Source organism: Euphorbia lathyris, chromosome 4 (assembly GCF_963576675.1).
Source record: "Euphorbia lathyris chromosome 4, ddEupLath1.1, whole genome shotgun sequence".
NCBI lineage: Eukaryota > Viridiplantae > Streptophyta > Magnoliopsida > Malpighiales > Euphorbiaceae > Euphorbia > Euphorbia lathyris.
In genome coordinates, this window is record NC_088913.1 from 71,418,394 (window position 1) to 71,440,916 (window position 22,523).

General features: G+C 36.7%; 3 protein-coding genes across 3 annotated transcripts; 2 read left to right on the top strand and 1 right to left on the bottom strand.

Moving 5' to 3' along the window:
• Positions 1 to 5,765: 5,765 nt before the first annotated feature.
• LOC136225920 (SART-1 family protein DOT2) lies at positions 5,766 to 19,055 on the bottom strand. Its single transcript, XM_066014088.1, has 13 exons — positions 18,898 to 19,055; positions 16,555 to 17,403; positions 15,577 to 15,718; positions 15,428 to 15,482; positions 14,892 to 15,005; positions 14,702 to 14,798; positions 14,552 to 14,618; positions 14,355 to 14,414; positions 13,556 to 14,165; positions 11,702 to 12,081; positions 10,933 to 11,153; positions 9,856 to 9,940; positions 5,766 to 6,067 (listed from the first exon to the last, which is right to left on the bottom strand). Exons 2-13 carry the CDS (start codon positions 17,340 to 17,342, stop codon positions 5,993 to 5,995), a joined length of 2,694 nt encoding a protein of 897 aa, XP_065870160.1. The 5' UTR covers positions 17,343 to 17,403; positions 18,898 to 19,055; the 3' UTR covers positions 5,766 to 5,992.
• A 74-nt stretch (positions 19,056 to 19,129) lies between these two features.
• Positions 19,130 to 20,519, top strand: LOC136227233 (uncharacterized). Its single transcript, XM_066015903.1, has 3 exons — positions 19,130 to 19,277; positions 19,814 to 20,090; positions 20,191 to 20,519. The coding sequence occupies exons 1-3, from the start codon at positions 19,233 to 19,235 to the stop codon at positions 20,517 to 20,519; spliced, it is 651 nt and encodes a 216-aa protein (XP_065871975.1). The 5' UTR covers positions 19,130 to 19,232.
• Positions 20,520 to 20,950: 431 nt separating this feature from the next.
• On the top strand, positions 20,951 to 21,994 carry LOC136225921 (protein MAIN-LIKE 1-like). Its single transcript, XM_066014089.1, has 3 exons — positions 20,951 to 21,143; positions 21,234 to 21,644; positions 21,749 to 21,994. The coding sequence occupies exons 1-3, from the start codon at positions 20,952 to 20,954 to the stop codon at positions 21,875 to 21,877; spliced, it is 732 nt and encodes a 243-aa protein (XP_065870161.1). The 5' UTR covers position 20,951; the 3' UTR covers positions 21,878 to 21,994.
• The last annotated feature ends 529 nt before the right edge of the window (positions 21,995 to 22,523 follow it).

The following is a 22,523-nucleotide window of genomic DNA, read 5'->3' on the forward strand; positions in this document are numbered from 1 at the left end:
CTGTTAGTGAAGATCAATGTGTATGAAAATTAAATATTAGAGGTTTAATCCTTAGAAATTTGGAACTTTCGGAACTTCATAATAATAATAATAATCCATGGAAATAAAAATGAAATGGAAAATAATAATAATAATAAAAATCCATAGAGATAACTTCATGTTTGAATTTTAAACAATATCATTTAACTGTATTTGGAATTTCACTTTCAAATTAACACATAAATATATCATTAATAAATTATTATACTAACTACACAAACATCTTATATTAGTTTGGGAGATGCTTCATGGTCTGATTCCGAGCTCTACTTTGCTTCATCTGGCATCAATGGTCGTTTTTCCTGGCGACGAACAACAAGATTCCTGAAGGTGGCGGCTCACTAGTTCAGGTATGTTTAGCGTCAAATCTGCGTTTAGTTTAACCCAAGTCCAGGGGAGGGATTTGGTGCATACTAAGAATTGGAAGATGATTTGGAATTTGCAAATCCCGGAGAGATTGAAATACTTTATTTGGTTACTAATGTATGAAGCTGTTTTGGTTAATGCGGTTCGGATGGCGAGACATCTGAGCGAGTCTGATGTGTGATTAGCGTGCGGTTTGTCGGAGTCATTATTGCACGTTTTGAGGGACTGTAGTGAGGCTGTGGGGCTTTGACGGATCTTAATACCTGCTGCGGATTGGATTGAGTTTTGCCGCGCTGATCTTAGTTCTTGGTTGTTAGCTGGTCTCAGTAAAAAGGGGAATTGGCGTGGTATAGGCTGGAGTACCGTGTTTGTCTACACCATCTGGTGGCTGTGGTGGTGGAGATGCTCGGCGGTGTTCGATCCGGATACTGCTGTTTGTCGAAATAAGCTGGAATTTGTATATGGTAAAGCTGGGGAATGTCAGAAAGCTTTTTTAGATGAGCATCGCATGAGAAATAGAAGTAGAAGGATTGTCATGGTTAGTTGGAAACCTCCGTCGAAGGGCTGGATCAAGGTGAATAGTGATGGCGCTTGTAAGGGAGCCCCGGGTCCGGCGGCTGCAGGGGGCCTTGCTCGGAATGACAATGGAGTTTGGGTAGGGGGTTCGCTATTAACTTAGGAATTTGCAGTGTTGTGCTTGCGGAGCTATGGGGTCTGTACTTCGGGTTGAAGTTTTCTTGGGATATACATTTCCGTAGAGTTGTATTCGAAATGGACTCGCTTGTGGTTGTGGATTTGTGAAGAATGGTAAGGATCATAGGCATAGGTTCTTTTGGCTAATTGATGAGTGTCAAAAGAGGTTAGTTTGATTCATGTTCTCCGCGAAGGTAACCGTGCCGCGGACTGGATGGCGAATTATGCAGGAAGTTTACCCCTGGGTCTTCACGAGTGTGAGGTGCCCCCTGCAGGCATCCTGGATATCTTATTTTCTGATATTTGTGGTACTCGTCTTCCTAGGATGACTAGTATCACTTAGCTTGTTCTTTGTTGTGCTCCGGGGTTTCGTCCCCTCCATTAAGATTTAAAAAAAAAAAAGTTATAAATTGGATCTCTCTAATTCATTCCCATCTTTTATTATTATAAAAATCATATTTAAACTTCTAAATTTTATAATTTTCTTGATTAACTCATGATCTATAATTACTAAATTATTCACTAATAATTTAATTAACAGAACCATTAGTAAAATGTTCAATGTATATAAAAATTAAAATTAAAAAATTTAATCTAAAAAAAATAATTAATGACTCAACTCTTAAAAATATGAAAATTTAAAAGCTTAATTATAGGAATATGTAAAAACAACATTATCCCAAGCATTGCGGTGGAAAATCAGATGTTGGAATTGACAAAAAATGATGTGAGTGGATATTATAGTTTGCTTATTATTTTAGTAACTAAATAATTGTGTTATAAGTTCTTGTTTGGACAACATACATACGTCATACTATTCCCAAATTGTGTAGACACTTTGTAACTTGTTCCACTAAATTGCTAAAAATACAAACAAATGTTTACTTTTGCTACTATATTTTAACTTCATTTGTCCCAACCTACCATGTGAAGTGTAAGTTTTGTAACCTTATCTGATATAAATTAATATGGTATATAATATGAATACTTTTTAAATTTTTATATATTATACAAGTAAATTTTTATAAATTAATATGGTATATAATATGAATAGTTTTAACTTTATTTCTCCCAACCTACCATGTGTAATGTGATAAGGATATTAGAAATACCGATTCACAATAGTTTCATCAAGGTGAAACTTGGTGAAGTATATTAAAATTTGATGAAATATTTAGTGATACTGATCCATAACAATTTTATCAATTTTTATATGAGTTTGACCAAAATTGATTAAAACGTTAGTGAAACTCTATGAAAGCTTGATGAAATATTCATAACAGTTTCACTAAGTTTTCTTTATAGTTTCACATGAATTTCACCTAGATGAAATTGGTGAAATTTAGAGAAACTCATAATTTTACTTGTTATAATTAGTAAAACTCTAGAGAAATTTAATAAAACCTTGGTGATATTAATTCACAATAGTTTCACAAGTTTCGCCAATGTTTCATTATATAAGTTCCACATGAGTTTTACCAAACTCTATTGAAACCTTAATGAAACGTTGTTGAAACATCCACAATAGTTTCATCAAGTTCCACATGAGTTTCACTGGTGAAACCTGGTCAAACCTTTAAACCTTAGTGAAACTTGTACATTTGGTAAAGTTGTTGTGTTTGATTTAGGTTTATTTGTGATGAATTAGGATCATAGTATATTTCATGAATTATAATTTGTTTCCGTTTCTACAATTGATTATGTATGTTGTTGATGAATGTGTTTTACATGAAATATTACAGCAGATATATAATTTTTCCATTTTGAAACGACACAAACAAAAGATTGTAGATATAAGATAAAACTATGAAAATCGACCGACAATGAATGGTTGTTGTTTGTTGGATGACGATGATGGAGTATTTTGATAATCACCAATGAAAGAGTTCCAAAGACAATAATTTCTAATAGAGCTTTGATTTTGTCTTGATAATTTAATTCTTCAATTTTTAGTTGCCTATGCCTAGACAAAATGGGATGAACAAAACAAATGTTGTCTTTGGTTACATAGTTAAATCAAAAATTAGTGTATGAAACACTTTTCTCAAACAAGGAAAGAGGTTCTCTAAACTCAATTGCTCCTGAATTATTGCAATGAATTATTGCAATAAGTGCACTTTAAAATAAATAAAAAACTTACTTTATATTACATCTAATAAATCATAAATCCAAACAATAAATTACAACTTGTAGCATTATTCATTTGCAAATAGGTTACAAATCAGACAGGGTGGGATGAGGACTGCTTCATCATCCTCGTTTAGATGGGAAATCTTCGTTGTTAGTAATATCAATCCAAGAAAAACAAGCAAAAATAAAATCAAATCAAATAGCAAAAAAAAATTATTCGTAATATGAAAATATAAGAACACGACGTGCCATTTCGGGATGACATTCGCCCCGTTCACGACATGCGGGCATTTCAAAGTCCATTGGAATTTGATTCACACCCTGTGTAAGAGAGAACATTATAGTTGGTTAATAGTTAAGACAAAATGTCTTCGCCTATAAACCCTTTGAATCTCTCATTAAAAAAAAATGTGAGATTGGTTTTCCTATTTCTCACCAAATCATTTTAAGTGGCTTACTTTGAATATCTATTTCCAATTCATTATTTATCTGCTTTACGCTTATAATATACCGTCATAGAGATTTTGGGGAGTAGAATACAATGACATATAACATGTTATGCTAAATTCCATATATCCATTATATTTTTAAGATTCAAGTTGACAAATAATAACAGTATAAATTGTCATTTTTCCAACAATCTCCCACATGAATGAATTTGAATGAGAAAAAATTTAATGTACTGATAACTTTCTACAGTCGATATTTGCATACTCTTTGTTAGTTGGAGGAATAATCCACACGAATCGGATTTTTTTAGGAATATATCGAGTTACGTAGGTGATAACTCTTGAAACTTCCTTTTAAAAGTACATGTAGTTTACTGACAACTAGTAGTAAACAAAGGTTTAACTCACCCAAAAATGTAACGTGAAAGAAAATGATTACCTCAGATATTTAAGTAGTCATATAACTTTCCAATTTAGCAATGTAAGATGTTTAACACGCCCCCTCACACTCAATTCATTCGTGCACAAAGAGAGAGGATTGTCACGCATATTTAAGAAGTCATGTAGCTTTCCTATTTAGCAATATAGAACGTTTAACACGCCTCCTTACGCTCAATTCATTGGTACGCGACGCTAATATCAACGGGAGCCTCAATATTGAGTTATGACTCTGATACCATGTAAACAAAGACCTAACTCACCCCAAAAGGTAACTCGAAGGGAGATTATTATCTCACATATTTAAGGAGTCATGTAGCTTTCCAATTCACATGGAATTGAGCTCACCCATGAAGATCCTCATTGCGGTTAGTAACGAGTTCAGACCTGTTGTATTGCAGGTCAGCTTGATTGCCTTACCTTAGAATGTCTAGCAATGTGAAATGTTTAACACTAGTACTCCTTCATTTCACAATAATTAAGAAATGTAATTAATGTTAACTAAAATTTTTTATTACTCTTGTATTAATTGCATTAACTGAAAAAACAAAGTAAGACTTACTTTGTCAAAAACAAAGTAAACATAGAAGACACCATATTTCTAAAACAAAAAGACAACTTAAATAAAAGTATATCTGATATAAAAAAAAAAAAAAAAACTACTAATGTGTATAGATTTAATCAAAACGTAATGTATTATAGTACAACATTTTTTTAGAAAAACATCTATTACGAGGAAGTACATGAATGTCCTTAAACTATTATATCGTTTACACAAACGTTGATATACCTCACACAAATATCAACATAACACATATATCATGACTATTTCCGTTATCATGGTAAACATCTCCTAATTAATCTATTCCATCCTGAATTATAGCAATGGTTCTATTTCCAGTAAAAAGAACTAATAAATCATAAATCCAACTAATAAATTACAACTCATAACATTTGCTCACTTGTAACAGGGTTTTAAATGGAGATGTTTTCCTATCTTCATCCTCATCTAGATATGAAATCTCATTATTAGCAATATTAATCTAGAAATAAATTTGAAATCTCATTATTAGCAATATCAATCTAGAAATAAATTTGTTTTGTTATTTCATTTCTACTCGTTTCTTTTTCTAGATTGATATTGTTAACACCCATTCGTTTCTTTTTCTGGATTGATATTGTTAACACCCATCTTTGTCCACGTCTATGAAATGGAAAAAAGTATCTCTATCCCATCTCCATGGAAATCTCCTCTCCTCATTACTCAAATTGCAACTAACAAATTTAGAAACTTTTCCTTTAATGAAATTTAAATTTTGTCAGGCAAATAAAATCTTAAAAATGTTAGTATACTTAATACAAAAAATGCATCAATCATCAATTCATAATTCATATCCACCTCCATAAGAAAAATAAATGGAGATTTCACAACTAGAATCAAAGACTGACTTGAATGGTTACTTTGAGTACATTGGGCAAGTAGTATGAAATTAAATAAATTATAATAACTTTTCAAAAAAAAAAAAATTATAATAAACACTATGTACAAATGAAGTACGATAAAAACAAACCTAGAAAGCACCTTATTATTACTCATAGTATGAAAAATCACAAAAACAAGAAAACAATGAAATAGCATCGAATGGCGGATGAATCTCAATAATGTCCAAGAATCTATGATTTCATTTCTTCTTTAAAGTAATATTTAACACCAATTTTTCCTATCACTTGCAAAATTTTATTTACAACAACACACTGTAAAATCACTGGAAAAGTAGGCAACATATAATGCGAACAATTTCAGGGTCGAGTATACTGAGGAATTGTTTCCCAATTAATTCCGCATCTAGTCATTCAAAATACTGTGTAAACCTTGTTCAAGTTTTAGGCTTTTTTGGCGTACTCGAATTCCCAGGCTCGGCCCTGCGTTTTATTCCTAAGAAATGCTCAACCTGGAAAAAAAACATCAGTCAGTATGGGGTGGTGGTGGAAACAACCTTCCAAGAAAAAGATTGGTAAGAGGATTAATATTGCAACAATATTCAGATTTGATTCCTTTAAATGACAAGAAAGGCTCGGCAACTACTAGACAAGCACACAAAATAATGAATCAAATAATTCCTAGGATCTATCGGCAAAGTTATCATGAAATAACATCAAAAGGTTGCACAAGCCTGCAAATGCTACTGTTATCAGAAAGCCAGATCAGCAACATTATTCATGAGCATCATATCCTTCCTAAAACTAACATTGAAGTTTAAGACCTCAGCATGGGAACTCCGAAGATTGTCAGAGATGATAATAATAATAATAATAAAAGTTATTTTTGTACCTTACCTATGGTTCCTTGAAATAATAATACCATAGCCTTTTAAACCAAATGGTCAAGGTTTCATTTGTTAATGAAATTTCCAACACATAGTATGATGGGCATGTGTTACGCTACAAGGGCATTCACGTACCGGGATGTATTAGGATAATAATAAAAGCTATTAATTGCCAAGCCTATTGATAGGAATGTTTTAGAACAGGTAAGCTGTATAAGATAGGGGCATTTATGATATAAGCCATTAGTATATAGGTTACTTTGTAAAGAAGGGAGAGGGGAGAATTTGGGTAATATTTTCCAAGGATAGAAACTCAAACACAAAGATGGCAATATAAAGCAGAAATACCGATATAGGGATAAAGTACCAAAATAGCCTCAAGGCTCTCGGGAAAGAGCTAATTTAGCCCCCACGTACAGATAAGTACAATTTCAGTCCTAAAGTTTATCAAATGGCGCATCAAAGGCTTCACTGTCAGGATTAGGATTTCTGACAGTAAGATTAGGGCAGAAAAGATCTTAGGAGAAGAGAAGAATAGAGAAGAACAGAGAAGGTTAGAGAGAGATCGAGATAAACAGAGAAAAGAGAATAGAGAGAAGGATAGAGAGAAGAATTAAGAAGAAAAAATAAAGATTTCATCAATCAATTGCATAATGAATTAGTACATGTTGATTCTCTTAAATAGGGAAAAGGAAAGTAAAGATGGCCTAACAAATTCATCTCTCTAATAATTCTAACCTACCTTAAATAGGAAATACAATCTACCTTAAATCACTGTAATAATTCTAACATACCTTAAATAAGAAAAGGAAATACAACCTACCTTAAATAAGAATAAGAATTAGAGCAATTCACTAAATAGATAGAATGACAGCTAAGGATGGTAAAGAGTCATTTTAATCCTTCTTCTTTTGCACATATGTGACATTCACTAACATAAATTGACACATCAGCTGTTGGTGTCATTAACCCCTCTACACCTAGAATCCAAAATCTGATGTTGGTGGAAATATGACGTGGCACCTAGATGTAGAGAGGTTAATGGCACCAACATCTGACGTGCCAATTTCTATTATTGAGGCCTTTAATTGCGTCATTTGATAAACGTTGAGACTGAAATTGTATTTGTTTAGTACGTGGAGCTAAATTAGCTCTTTGCTTGAAAAACCTTGAGGCTATTGTGATACCTTATCCCATTGATATATATATAGAAGGAAAATAAGATGAACAATTGATAAAATGGATTGAGCTATCCCTCTAATCCCCCAGGAGAAATCTTCCTCTCTACTAAGTAGAGCCCTCTGCAATAGCAGCCAAAATGTTACCCAAATTCTCCCCTCTCCATTCTTTACAAAATAACCTATATACTAATGTCTTATACCATAAATACCCATGTCCTATACACTCGACCCTTCTAGAACATTCATGTCAATGGGCTAGGCCACTCTCTATCGTTACCCACCCCTTCAAAACAGTCTAGCCCTCAAGATGGAGTTAAGAGGTCCATCTATTGAATGAAGATTCATCTTTCTAATCCCCCAGGAGAAATCTCCCTCCCTACTAAGCATAGCAGCTCTTCAACAGTAGCCAAAATGTTACCCAAATTCTCCCCTCTGCCTTCTTTACGAAGTAACCTACATACTAATGACTCATACCATAAATGCCCCTGTCCTGTCTTCTAGAACATTCTCTATCTGTGTTTGAAAGATAATAACAAAAGTTCTTCTTGGACCTTACATATCAGCTAAAACTTCTAGGTCAAATATATATAGCAAGTTATCCTCCAGAGACAGTTACTCTCAAACAAATATATATAGCTTTATTGAGAAAAGCAAACAGACAAAACACCATAAAGCACTTAAGAAGACTAGCACCCGTCACCACAAAAGATAATTGATTGTTTGAAAATCAAGAAGTCAAATATATATTAGTGAAATGACTCGTGAGGTAAAATAATACGAAAACTGTGCCATCCAGTCCTAGCATGCATGATCGCCTCAAACCCTTTAAAGGTGTGAGAATGGAGTGGTGTTGAGTTCAAAGTAATTTTATAAGTAATAATGGTTGGATTGGATTTATCACAATCATGGTGAGAGTTATTGAAGGAAATATCTTATCACTGTTAATTAGGACAAAAGTAGGGGTTACATCTATTGAGAATAAAATGAGAGAAAACCGACTAAGGTGGTTTGGCCATGTGAGACGTAGAGCGCTTGATGCGCCGGTTAGGAGAACCGAAGAGTGGCAAAGGGATGTAGTGGTGAGGGGTAGGGGAAGACCTAAGCAAACTTGGAGGAGGGTGATCGAGAGTGATATGAGTTTATTGGGAATTGAGGAAAATATGGTAGTGGATAGGACGGAGTGGAGGGAGCGAATCTGTGTCGCTGACACGACTTGATTTTCACGGTTTTATATGATGGTTCATGTTAGCCGACCCCGAATCATTTCGGGACTAAGGCTTTGTTGTTGTTGTTGTTGTTGTTGTTAATTAGCCATTTGGCTTCCTTGAATTTCTATATGCAAAAGAAAATTGGAAAAAAAAAAATTGTGATACTAAAGCAAAAGAGGGAGGGTGAGCCTTGGCGCAAGGGTAACCGTTGTCGTCGTGTGACTAAGAGGTCATGGGTTCGAGTCTTAGAAGCGGCATCTTGCCAAAGTATTGGTAGGAGAAGGCTTGCCCCCAGTACACCCTTGTGGTGGGACCCCTCCCCGGACCCTCGCTTAAACGGGGACGCGTAATGCACCGGGCCGCCCTTTTACTAAAGCAAAAGAGGGATCTAAAGAAGGCAGGATGAAAGATCAAATAAATCTGCAATTTTGGATAGGCTCTTGTTGGGACCTTATAATATATTACATACTCATAGTTCAATTTCACATGCTCAGTCAATGGCTGTTCAGCTGTTAAACTTTGATTTTACAATAGATCATGCTTAGCAGGAAATGCTGGATTATGATTCCGCAAATTATGTCAGGCAACTCAAACCTTACATATCTAAACCAATGAAGAAAAGTTTCTCAAGAACTTTCATAATTGTCTTCATATCTGTAATAATTTCTATCCATTCTAGATTTCAGGTTTAATCCAAAGAACCAAATTAGTTTTCCTATCAAACGTCATGGAGGAAACTCATGCTAATAATATATTTGCCATCCTATTCATCCACAAGACTCGCTTTTCATCCCTAGACTAAAGATAACCCCACAGCTTTCTTCCTGTTTTACGTCAAACATAAATACCTGCCTACTCATCAACATAAACGATAGATAGCCAGATTAGCACTTCAACAATTCGCAATCTCAATAAATTTCAAATTCTGTTACAGAAAACACCAAATTCTTCAAGCAACAAAGCATTTCTGAAAGCATGTTCTGCATTTACAAGTGTACCTATACTAGTGTAAGCATTGACTGACCTTTTTGTCACCAAGCATGGGTGTTAAACCCCCTGGAAGATTCTTCTCAACAGTTCCAAAACCACTTCTAAGATCACCAGCGTCCCTGCAAATCAAGTATATATGAAAAGGCAGACAAGTTATTGCTTAAATGCACACAATTTCAGATTTGCCTTAAAAAAGTTATAAATTCATCAATCAAGTGGAAGCACAAAATTCATTGCTGGATGGTATGAACTTTCAGGTTTTCCAAGACTTCAGTGTATAAGTTTACCAACCTTAAAATCAAAGTCAATGGAACTGATTCACTTCAACCAACTAAAATACACGAACTTTCTGGAGCAAGTTCACAAAACCTTTTCTATAAAATCAATCATAATCCCCTCTAGGAAGGAAACTTTGTGAAGGGAAAAAAAGGTCCAGCGAGGTTTCTCTTTTTTAAAAATAAAGAATTAAAAAAGCATTAAAAAAATTCATTCAGGAAAATACATTTTTTTGCGGTGAGATGTGAACTACAATTTAAAGTAGCCTTTGGGTAAGGGATCTGGAATCCTAAGTCTATTTAGTTTTAAGTAGTTCAAATAAAGATTAGACAGGCTTCATACTCATTCCAAATTCACCACGTCATAGTATTCATTTAATGATTTTTTTTGGGTAAGTGAGTCTGATAGTCGGTTCAAGACTGGTCAAACACCTTTTAAGTGGTTCCTCTCCCAATAAAATTCTCTTGCATATACTAGCGCTCGAAGTCGAGGTTTCTAGCTTAAACAACTTGAGACCCTTAATCACTCAAGCCAACCTTAATTAGTTTTCCAATAATGAATTCGATCAACACTCATTTTTTTAAAATTTTCTTAAAATAGGAAATTAAATCAAAGCTCGTCAACCAGTGCAAAGGAAGAAAAGAACAAAAGAAGAAAAAAATCCAATTTCATCCCGAGTTCAATCAAATGAAATTTGCTGATTAACTTAGATATGAAAAACTATATGGTGATATACTTAGTTTTCTTTGATAAGCCATTCCCAATTAGTTCAGAAACTCTTCGCAATTCACAATAATAAATTGTATGTGAAATATCGTGAAAAAAAAAATCATACCCTGGTTTAACATGACCACTGAGAACAAGGTAGGGTGTCTTAAGCTGAGCCTGTGCCTCTCTCATCCTCTCTACAGAGAGTGATGGTGTATCTGAATTTTTCATTTGCTTCAACTTCATTTCTTCCAGGTATTGATTCATGCGCTTTTCTTGCTTCCCTTTGCCAGGCCCTTTACCATGGAACATATGTGAAAGCTTCCTAAAGGATTCCTTGGGAGTCATCTGGTTGAAAGAAGGAAATCATCAAAGTCATAATTAGGAGTTAAGAATGTAGACGGCATTTAGCATATGGCTGGCCACTCTTAAAAATCAGTGAATACAGGTTACACTTTCACTTTTCCTGCTTATGGGAATTCTACAAATAAATAAATGAGAAACAAGAAAATTCATCTTAATAGGATGTGATTATGAGACAGGCGCAGGCCCCAATGGATGAATAAATCCTTATGCCAACTACAATCTCTAAAGTGGTTATACCCATCTGCCAAAAAATAGTAGTAAAGAAGCACGCCCAAACTACTATCCAAAGGCACTCAATAATCTAATCATTCTCCTAGGCACAATAAAATTATGAACATATGATCTAAGAAGAACCAGTTGACTGAATATATGCATGCATATAACCATAGGGGCCAAGCTCGGGTTGTAAAACTCTGCAACCAGATCCCTCCTGTACAGGATCTCGATATAAAGGTTTCATTCCCACCAATCATGGAAAAATATAATGCATAGAAAGCCATTAGAAGTGAAACAATGATCAAAGTACTTACAATACGCCCAAACTCATCCGTCCTCTCAATTCGGATGTTCTTAAACCTCTCATTGTTAGAAACATCATCATTGCTCATGATGCCAACAAGTTTACTCTTTTTCTTGTCCATGTTTCTGCCACCCCAGTCAACACTTTCCTTCAGCGATCCTCGCTCTTTGAGCAGCTTCAGTGCACCAGATAATCCTTTCCCAACTGGAACTTCATGAATAATAGCATCTGGAACAACATCCTCCTTGGTCTCATTCACTGAGTTATCATCATTAGAAGTGTCATTAACTTCTGTCCACCCACTAACCTCATCTTTTTTTTCTTGATCAGAAGTTACTGGAGCTTCATCCTCATCCATGAAAACATCTTCAGCATCAGGTTTATGAGCCTCTGAAAGAGCAAAAACACCCCATGTTAGTGTCATGGAATACAAGCAATGCACAATTTCAATTTCCAAATAATGAAGGCTAAATACATAATTACACACCTAAACTTGTTACTTTTTTCCATTTGACACCTTGTACCTATACTTGAACCTATCACACACTTGAACTTGTAACTTTTTGCTGTTTGGAACCCTGATCTTGTCAATTTTGGACCTATTGCACCCTTACTTGCTGATTTGGTACACTTCAAATTTGCTTCAAAGTGGATTTTATTTGAAGTTTGCCAAATCAGCAAATAAGGGTCTTGGAGCCCGAAAATTGACAAGTTCAGGGTGTCAAACCAAAAAAAAAGTTACAATTTTAGATGTGTGATTAGTCCAAGTACAAGTACAGGGTGCCAAACAACAAAATGTTGCAAATTTAGGTGTGTGATTATGCATTTAGCCAATAATGAACTATAGATGAAAAATTTGGAACCATGGACCATAAAAGCATGTTAACATAATATGGAAAAATTTCCAATTAAATGAAACGCTCTAGTTCAAAAATCAGAACGAATAAAATACAACACAAGTCAATGATAATCCTAGTAACAAACCCAATTCAGGTTGTATAATGCACAAATCAGTGACATTAAGTCAAATACCATAGATGATTACACAGCTTAAAGTTATAAACAAGATATCAGAGGACTATTTCAATGTAGAGAGTCCAATATGATCTAGATTTCAGTTTTCACCATAGTTGTTAAAGGCGCAAGGCGCACTAAGGCGCCAAGGGGTCCTGGAGCCTGGGCTCAAGGTGCAAGGCGAGGTGCGCGCCTTAGAAAGACAAGGCACAAAAATAAAATAAAAATATATACTCTTTTAGTAGTTAAGCATAAACAAAAAAAAATGCAAAAAACACCAAATTAAGTTCATAATTCATAAAGACACGTATACTTAACTTCTTAACCTAAAGTACCTAACTATAACTAATGCTGCTAAATTAATAACCATTCGTTGTCAATCAAAAAGAACACACAACAAAAACTAATAATCATCATCATCAAGATCATCCTCCAAATTAATATGGTCCTCTCCATATACTTAAGGTGACTTCTTCTCCTAATTTTTCTCTATTCTTTATATATTTAATTATGACCGGGATGCTTCATATTCTTATTTAAGTTAAGGGTTAAGATTAATCTTATTTAAGTTAGATTAGTGGTTGAGATTAATAAAGCAGTTATTTTAAAAAAACTGTAAAAAAAAACCTGGGCACACCAGGCTCCAGGCTACAAGGCGCCCAAGGCGAGTGTCTTTTTTACAGCGCCTCAATTTTAAGGTTCAAGGCTCAAGACCTTGACCCTTGCTCGAGGCGCCTCAGGCGTGTCTTTAACAACTATGGTTTTCACAACTTCAAGTCTTTTAAAGTTAGCCTTACTGAACTCCTTTTTCCCTATTCTAATGCATAAACGCCTGATAGAGACACAATACCTTCATCCAGTTGAAGTCCCCAGACAAACTCGTCCATTTCAGTGAAGACAACCTTGTTTTCTTGTGACTCTCCAATTGAATCATCCACTACTTGATTGTTTGTTGTACTAGCGGTGGCTAGCCGAGCTATAGCTTGAGGCCCAGATACTTCCTCCTTTTGCTTTTGAAGAGCTAGTTTTCTTGCTCTTTCTAAGGATTTGAACAGTTCCTCATCATCATCTACAAACACAGGATTTTCATCTTCATCCAACTTAGAAGCAAGAGTTTGCTCAAGTTGCAATGATTTAGAAGCTTCATCTGCTTTAGCTAATGCAGACTGATACGCGCTACTTCTCATTTCTGCTTCAGATCTCTCTCGTTCCTCTCTAATGGCCTGCCTTCTCCCATCATTTCGCGAACCAAGATCTCCAACACCCAATCCTGCAGAGACAGCCTCAACTTCAAGGGCATCTAAGTCCAGCTTCTCCTTCTTCCTTAATGACTTTTTTTTCTTGGGCTTCTTAAACTTAAGGATCTCTTCTTGAGTATAATAATCTGACGAGATTTTTCCAGAGGAGTTAAGATCCTCAAAGCGATTTCCCGTGGAAGTGCCTTGTAGCCTTTTGCGGAGCTGAACATGACAGTATGACAATCATAATACATTAGTAGCAATAATAATAATATCATGAAAAGAAAATAGTAATAGTGACAAACTAACATAACAAAAACAAGAAGATAGCACAACAGTAACGAAAACAAAAAGGTACAAAAAATATTGCTAACATATTTCTTGCTAAGTTTCTTGATTAAAGGACTGTACCTCTTCCAATTTCTTCTCAGCTTCACCAGTGAAACGTCCTCTTTCATCAAGAGTTAAGCCCTGATAAAAAAAAATCATTGAATACTAATGATCATATGTTTTCAATAACAATTAACCCCTAATAAACAATTTCCAAACAGTGTTGACCATTTGTTCCCAATAACAATTAAAGATCCACATGAGGGGGGAATTTTTACCTCATCAGAAGCCGCATTGTCGTATTGTGGAAGCATTTTCTTCTCTGAAGCAGGATCATCATTGAACCTATTGGAACATGTCAAACTAGTTAGGAACGTTAGAACATTTGTAAAATTGAGAACATAATACTTCATAACTTTTCCTATTACTTGTCATCATAAATCCCTGTCTTTTTCTTGGCAGCCTTATAAGCCTCATTCCGGCGCTTCTGCTCCCCAATTTCCACATTTTCAAGCATGTCAACCTCTGCCATATCAGACCAAAAACCTCTGTCAAGCCAAGATGTAGTAACTTCAGGGAACTAAACAAGAAACATGCATAAAATACCAACTGCTTTACCTTCATTTATGTCACCATCAGCTAGTATACTCTGATCTTTGAGTGTTAAAACAACTGCTCCACCTTCCATCACCTTCTCAAAGCCATGAAGAACCTTAACTCCAGCTAAATTATCTATGAACAGGTTTTCATAACAGAAAGAAAAGGTCAACCTGACTAGTATTAAATGATGCCCTTGCTAAAGTATAACCATATCATTCAGTTGTGAAACATAGAGCTGTCACACTTGAAGTCCAAACATTGATACAAAGGGATTAATGAAACTGAACCCATAAACTATGACACCCTAGGTTCAACTAACACAACAAAGGAATTTTATTGTGAATCGTGAGCCATACTAGGTGTCTGCATCTTTTTAAGAACAAAAACATTTGAATTTAATGTTTTCTCATTTGAGTTAGCATTACAGAATTTTAATGAAAGAAGCACAATTAGGCTGAAATTGCATGATATATCATGAAAAATGAGAAATTACAAATCAAAATGGAATTATGAACAAATGTTTGAATGACTAACAATTATGAAAAAGACCATACCAGTAGCATGCTCCCTTTGCTCCTCGTCTTCAGATTCTCCTTGAACAATATTGTCCTGAAAGTTACATCGAAGTGAATTAAACAAATTGAAGAAACTATATCAAGTAATATATAATGCAAAAAATAAAAGCTTGTAAAGATAAACTGACTTGCTCCTCAAAAACTTTTGAGAGCTGCTTGGCTTTCTCTTTATCAGCATTCTTTTTCTCTGCAAGCTTACGACTTTTAGAAACCCATGACAAAACCTCAGAACCACCTTCCGAGTCTTTCTTCAATCTTTCTTCTTTCATCCTGAAGAAATAAAAAGTGACAAGAGGTGTGTGTATAGCTCACTCATGGCTTGTACATAATGAAAACAAGGTATTCATTCTTCCATAAACAGATTAGTGAAATATACTATATAAATAGAAAAGCATACAGCAATGGGTTTTTAATAACCTAAAAATACTTTGAAGTCCGTATTTGTCTACATCATAATATTTTTGTTGTCCTTGCTAAAAGAAGGACGAAGTTTCATGGTGACTTGTAAGTCACCAATTTGACTAGTGGAAACAACTTATCTGTAAGAAAACCCCCAAGAGATCAACTAACAACACAAATGACCCTCCCCCAGCCAACACAAAAAGTAAGGAACCAACTTTTTATATTAAGTACAAAACTATAGGGCAAAGGATTTTTATGAAGACGGACAGATAGCAATTAGCATCAGAATTGATAGCTAGCACATAAATTTGAAATAGAAAATTTTCAACTTTCAGCACTTCAGTTGCAATTTTGAAAAACTGATGGATTTATAAACACTATTCCAACTATTATATCAGAGAACACCCCAGGTCAACAGTTGAGAGCCCAAATGTAAACTAAGGACTCCCAACTACTTCTCCACAAAAGCACTAAGCTATTAGGAGGCAAAAAATTTAGCACCAAGTTACAAGGTGCAAAATATTTTTATTTACAAATTCTTTTCCATGGTAGACAATGTGGAAATGTATGTCCACTGCATGTAATATTATAATCCGAAGACCTTCACAAAGAAAAATTTATGGATGAAGCTATTAAGAGAGTAATCATGCAGATAAAATATTACGGCAGGTTAAGCAAGAAAAGGACAAATATAATTTACTTACTTCAAGATACGACCCTGAAGCTCTGAGGAATTTGCATGTCCTCCACTGGAAACCCTTTGTTCGACTTCACCGAAAGAAACTCTTGGTTGCTTTATACCATTATTGTCCCTGTCATTTGCATAGCGCATTTCAGCTATATCATCCTTGGCTCTGTCATGGTCTTCCTCGTGGCTTCTTTTGCCCACTCTGTCTTTGTCTCTCAATCTTTCTTTGTCATGATCTGCTTCCTTCTCCCTCTCTCTAATCTTCTCTCTTCCCCTTTCCCTGTCCCTATCTTTATCAAATTCCCTCTCCTTCTCTCGATCACTATATTTCTCTCTCTCTTTCTCCTTTGTTCTATCTCTTTCTTTTTCTCTATCTCTATCCCTATCCCTACTCTTCTCCTTCCCCCTTTCTTTATCAACTTCTCTCTCCCTCTCCCGCTCTTTTTCCTTACCTCTGTCTTTCCTATCCTTATCATGCTCACGCTCCTTGTCTCTCATCTTCTCTCGATCATGGTCTTTGTCCTTCAACTTGCTATCCCTAGTCCTATCCTTGCCACGCTCCTTATCTATATGCTCATCTTGGTTCTTCTCCAAATTTTTGGTTATATCTTCACTAGTTCTCTTAGAGCGTTCTTTGTCCTTGTTTCTATGATCCCTATCCCTATCTTCCCCTCGGCTGCTTTTCTTCCTATCCTTGTCTCTAGTAAAATTCTTGCTAGATTTTTCAATTCCACCTTCAACATATCCTCCATCCTCGTGTCTTCTAGGAGAGTCATCTATAGTATCCCTATCTTTTCGTTCCATTGCCACAATTGAACTCAGGCCCTAATCTTTACACCACTATGAGAAAAGATCGTATGGAAACCTAAACATGACAAAGTTCAGATAAATAAGTTAAAAGGGAAAATTGAATTGACAAATAACAACTGAGAATTCATGTTTTTATGCTAACTTGGAAACAAACAATACACACTCAAGGGAAAGCAGCAGTTACCGAGCATACCAAAAAGAAAAATCCATAGGACTAAAAAGAGCAACAGTTGCAGCATAAGTAAACAGAACCCATGAATTTTTCTTACAAAAAGAAATCATAGCATCATATACTGATGGAACATAGGAGAAGGAATATATATATATATATATATATATATATATATGGTTAATGAAAGAAGACATAAAAGTGATAATTAGGCAATTACCAGACAAAAAATGAAATTAATCATATCATGCACCACAGTAAGGACTAGGTCTATAGTAATAGAAGTTGCCTAAGTCAGACAGAGGCATAGGTATAACATAAGGGGCAAGCACGGTTGATTACTGGTGCTAATGATGCCATGAAGTTATGCTCATGATATTTCTAACTTCCGTAGCTACCAGCTGGTCATTAACTGTGAGGCTAGTGGAGATTTAACACTATTCGAACAGCTATAATAATTTGCAGCGAGCTACTCTAGTTATTTTTACTTAAACACAAATTAGAACATAGTTGGCTACCAACTGAAACAAAAACAAAAGGAATGTCTCACTTTCCTCAAAGGTATAATTGCGTTTTTCTATCTTCTGGTTGTTGATAATTAATTAAGATGAACTGCGTTCAGCTGACTAATTGAATTAACATTACTCAGACCCAAGTGATCAATCAGTTACAGATAACAAGAATTTAATGGCTCTATATTGAGCAGAGAAAAACTATATGATGAAAAGGAAATCATAACTGTTTAACAATAAAAGCAAAGTTGCCATGTCTATAATTTCCCACAGCATGCACAGAACAATCTCACAAGGTTCCAATGATAAAATTTGAAACCCATACTTGGCTGTCTCTTTCATGTTGATTAATTCTTTGTCCTCTTTTATGTTCTTATATATTAAATTTCTAGTGACTTTCCCTGTTCAAAATAAGCCCTATCAGCTGCTTTGAGAAGGTCAGATAACCTCTTCAATATCAGGACTTGGAACATGCAGGAACAGAAACCAAATCAACATGAGCGGAGTATATTATATAAGACAGAAATGCTAAAAGTACATTCGATGAAACACTCTTAATCAACACTACAAGCAAATTATAAATTAACAGCTCAAATCCACTCGTTAATCCCCTCAACCAAATTCAGACAGCGTGAGAAGGAATCCAATTAGTTTTAGCCTTCTAGGAAAATAATAAAAATCTTTCACCGAGCTAAAGCCATCCCTCGTCATTGGGATTCATATAATCGAAAAGATATAACATCTCTCTGAAAGAAATCAATATTTTTACAGGAATTGTTGAATATGTTCCAAACAAACTATTAGTTTATCTCAGGTATTTCAGTTGTAAATCAATTGCATTATCTATCAATTAGGGTTTGAAACTGACCTTAAGAAATTGCTTAGAAGGCTTGAGTAGCGTTATTGCTGGACGAAATCCTCTATCGTAGAAGAGCGAGGAGGAGAAACACGGCGATATAGCAGAAGAAGATTGAGAAAAATGTAGGGGGGAGTAATTATTGTTAAAGACACAGTGGAATAGTTACTCCGTTGTTTGAACTCGAAGGTGTTACTTTAAAGTGGGCCACTATATACCGCACTAAAATTCCGGTTGACCGCCCTGTATTGACCTTTTTGCCCTTCTCATTATTTCAAACATAAGTTTTGAAATTCCAAATCCTCTCAACATCTTTTCCATTCTAAAAAAAACCGACCAAAAACGAGATGGCACGAAGAGGAGGCATCGGCAAAGGATACATGGGTATTACGGTAAGTATTTCCATAAAAAAAATTATCAAAATCGTGAGTAATCGGGCCGAAATTCGGGATTAAAATTCCAGAATTTCGCCTAGGCGGGCGCCGGAATCCATCTCCGCCTACGGTGGAGATGCATAGTGTCGAGCGATCCACCTTAGGGTGGATCGCACGGCGCACGCGCTCCACCGTAAGGCGGAGCGCGCGGCGCATGCGATCCACCTTAGGGTGGATCGCTCGACGTACGCGTTCCACTTAAGGTGGAACGCGTACAACGCATGCGCTCCACCTTATGGTGGGGCGCATGCGCCACCCGTTTGGCCTAAGGGCCAAACATTTGCGGCGCACTGGTCGGCCCTAAGGCCGACTGGTGCGCCGCACCCGTTTGGACCTTAGGGCAGGTGGTGTAAACCACCCGTCCAGGCCAAAAAGGGGCAAATTTTGAATTTTTTTTAAAAAAAATTGCACGGACCGGGCGTAGGCAAACCCGAACGTATAGAAAAAAAAATTATGTTAAATTGAATATACCTTATAAATAAATAATATTACAGGATAAGGAGGGAGCTGACCCTAGACGCACGTCTTCACGTCCTGTTACTGCATCTGCTCGGCGGGACCGGGAGGAGCAGCAGCGGTTTATGGCGGACGCCCGGAGGGCACATGCTGCACAGGCGGAGCGTGCTGAGGGACGGGATGAGGCGGCTGGTATAGACATGGACGGGGATGCTTCTATGCATCGTCCTAGTGCTGATACTATCCCCATAGATCGTGGCGTTGTGACGAGGGGTCGAGACGGACGATTTTCTTCTACCGCAGCATCTTCTTCTGGTAAGAGAAATTAAAAAATGTGTTTATTTGTATTTGTGTTAATCGTGATTATTGAAAAATATACTAAAAAATTAATGTCTACCGTTTGCTGTAATTTCAGGTAGCAGCAAGCGATCGAGGAGTGTAGAGGATGACTGGGTTGTGAAGGACCCCGTCCCCGGGGGTCCATTTGATGGTGCTGTGATCCTGAGCTTTTTGGGACATATTGCATGTGCTATATGGGCCGGTCAGGACAGGGGCGTCCTTAGGTGTCATACCAGATCAGGGTATTGCACGAAGCTGAGATTATGGTACAGTGGTTCTTCCCGGACGATTCAGTCGCGTATCGAGTCATCTGGCTTGTTCCATTTACCTGGTATTATGCACAGTCACATAGATGCTGCACTGATCACAGCATTTGTTGAGCGGTGGCAGCCAGACACGTCATAATTTCACATGGCATTTGGCGAGATGACCATTTTGATGCATGATGTGTGGGAGATATTGCGCATCCCCGTAGATGGTGCCATGGTGACTGCTGATGCGACTGTTGATGAGCTTAAGGAGTGCGTGATGGATTTGTTTGGGGCGACTCGGGTTGAGTTAGATGCCCGTCATTATGCTTCTGGTGGTATACGAGCCGCTTCCGTCATGGAGCGCTGTGGAGGTGATCGGATTCCTGAGACCCAGGCTATAGCTTGGACGTGGCTGATGCTCGGTTCCACCTTGTTCGTAGACAAGAGTGGTGACCGCATCCGACCTTCTTGTCGGTTAGAGGTGCAGGACTCGGCGGCTGGAGCCGTTGGACTTTCTTGGGGATCAGCTGCACTAGCATATCTATACCGTCATCTTGGTATTGCTACCAGAGGAGATTACGGGCAGATGACGGGTTGTATGACATTGCTCCAGTCCTGGATTTACGAGTATTTTCCTTGCTTCAGGCCACATCGAGAGGCAGTTACAGTTGACCCGGATCTTCCTAGGGCTTCGTTGTGGCCATCTATATCGATGGAGAAGAGCGATGAGCGGTTGAGAGCATTTCGTGCCCGGCTTGATGTGTTGACAGCAGATGAGGTATACTTGCTTTATAATTATAAATACTATTCAATTAAAACAAATTTGTGTATTACTTGTATGTGTTAATGTAATTTTATACATCTGTAGGTCATGTGGATGCCGTATGGCCCTGATGCCATTACTGAGACCCCGAGGACTCTATATTCTGGATGGATACGGTATCGGGATGTGATCGAGCCGTACATGCCGGGGCGATGCCTTCGACAGCTTGGACATGTGCAGACCATTCCTAGACCGATATTGCAGCCTTCTAAGGCTGTTCGCCCGTGGACCAGTTTGAAGTATCGTGTAGAGGTGCCAGCTGTGATGGTGCAGGGTATTTGGGACTCTTTTCCCCAGTCGTCCGTCCTTATACTGTCTGTATTCACTCCAGCACATACTCCATCAGATTGTGAGGATCAGTACATGCATTGGTACACCCGTCACTCACACCCTCGTCTACTTCCGGAGATTGTTGCACCCGGACCGGCTGTTTATACTCGCTCGAACAGTGAGATTGTAAGTTATTTTTGGTTTTCTTGACTGGTCTAGTAATGTGAAATGATATTTACTGAAATGTGAAATGATATTAACCTTGTTTTTTGTTCCTTACTTTTTTACAGTGGGTTAGTCGATTATCTGGCTGGGGTGAAACTGTGCTGGATCACATGAGTCATCTGGACGAGGATGCTGCGATTGTATATAGGCAGTCGTTAGAGGAGATTATGGATGCTTGGCATTTGGCCAAGTGAGTTATGACTGTATTTTGTAGTATTTTAGTACTATTTTGACAGAATTTGGTGGATTGATATTTTAGTACTTTTTTGTGGTATGTTTTGTTATTATTGCAAATTTAAGAATACATTAGAACGACATAAACTGCATAAACTGTAAAAATACATTAGAACGACATAAACTGAAAAAAGACATTACAACGACATAAACCGGAAAAAAAGACATTAGTCACTATCTTCTTCGTACACCTGAATGTTTGGTGAAGATGTCGCTGGTACACCTGACTGTATTGCAAGGTATATCTCTTTCTCCTCTGCAATATTCGTCTCATATTCCACAGGAAAAATGTTCCATGGAGCATTTCCTCTATTTCTTGGCCAAGCTCGTCCTGGCAGGTAATCGTTCTTTGAAGCGCTGATACTCTGTAGTACTCGAACCTCTAATTTATAGCGATCCCAATTTACTCTACGAAGAGCTGCATCAACAGTATCAACAAACACTCTTTGATACAAACAACGGTTCAGATCATTACGCCCGTCATTTTCATCAGTGTGACCATGATTGATTAAAAGTGTTCTCCAAAACACGTGAACACTCTCAGAACTGATCATTTGTTCCAGATCACAAGCTCGTTTCAGTTCACATGCACATGGTATCTTATGC

Coding starts and splice junctions, on each gene's coding strand:
- LOC136227233 (XM_066015903.1), top strand. CDS start 19,233: ATGGCACGAAGAGGAGGCATCGGCAAAGGATACATGGGTATTACG. Junction 19,278..19,813: donor AAGGATACATGGGTATTACG/GTAAGTATTTCC, acceptor ATAATATTACAG/GATAAGGAGGGAGCTGACCC. Junction 20,091..20,190: donor TACCGCAGCATCTTCTTCTG/GTAAGAGAAATT, acceptor CTGTAATTTCAG/GTAGCAGCAAGCGATCGAGG.
- LOC136225920 (XM_066014088.1), bottom strand. CDS start 17,342: ATGGAACGAAAAGATAGGGATACTATAGATGACTCTCCTAGAAGACAC. Junction 15,483..15,576: donor CAAAAGTTTTTGAGGAGCAA/GTCAGTTTATCT, acceptor TGTAACTTTCAG/GACAATATTGTTCAAGGAGA. Junction 9,941..10,932: donor AGTGGTCATGTTAAACCAGG/GTATGATTTTTT, acceptor CTTGATTTGCAG/GGACGCTGGTGATCTTAGAA.
- LOC136225921 (XM_066014089.1), top strand. CDS start 20,952: ATGACGGGTTGTATGACATTGCTCCAGTCCTGGATTTACGAGTATTTT. Junction 21,144..21,233: donor ATGTGTTGACAGCAGATGAG/GTATACTTGCTT, acceptor ATACATCTGTAG/GTCATGTGGATGCCGTATGG. Junction 21,645..21,748: donor CTCGCTCGAACAGTGAGATT/GTAAGTTATTTT, acceptor ACTTTTTTACAG/TGGGTTAGTCGATTATCTGG.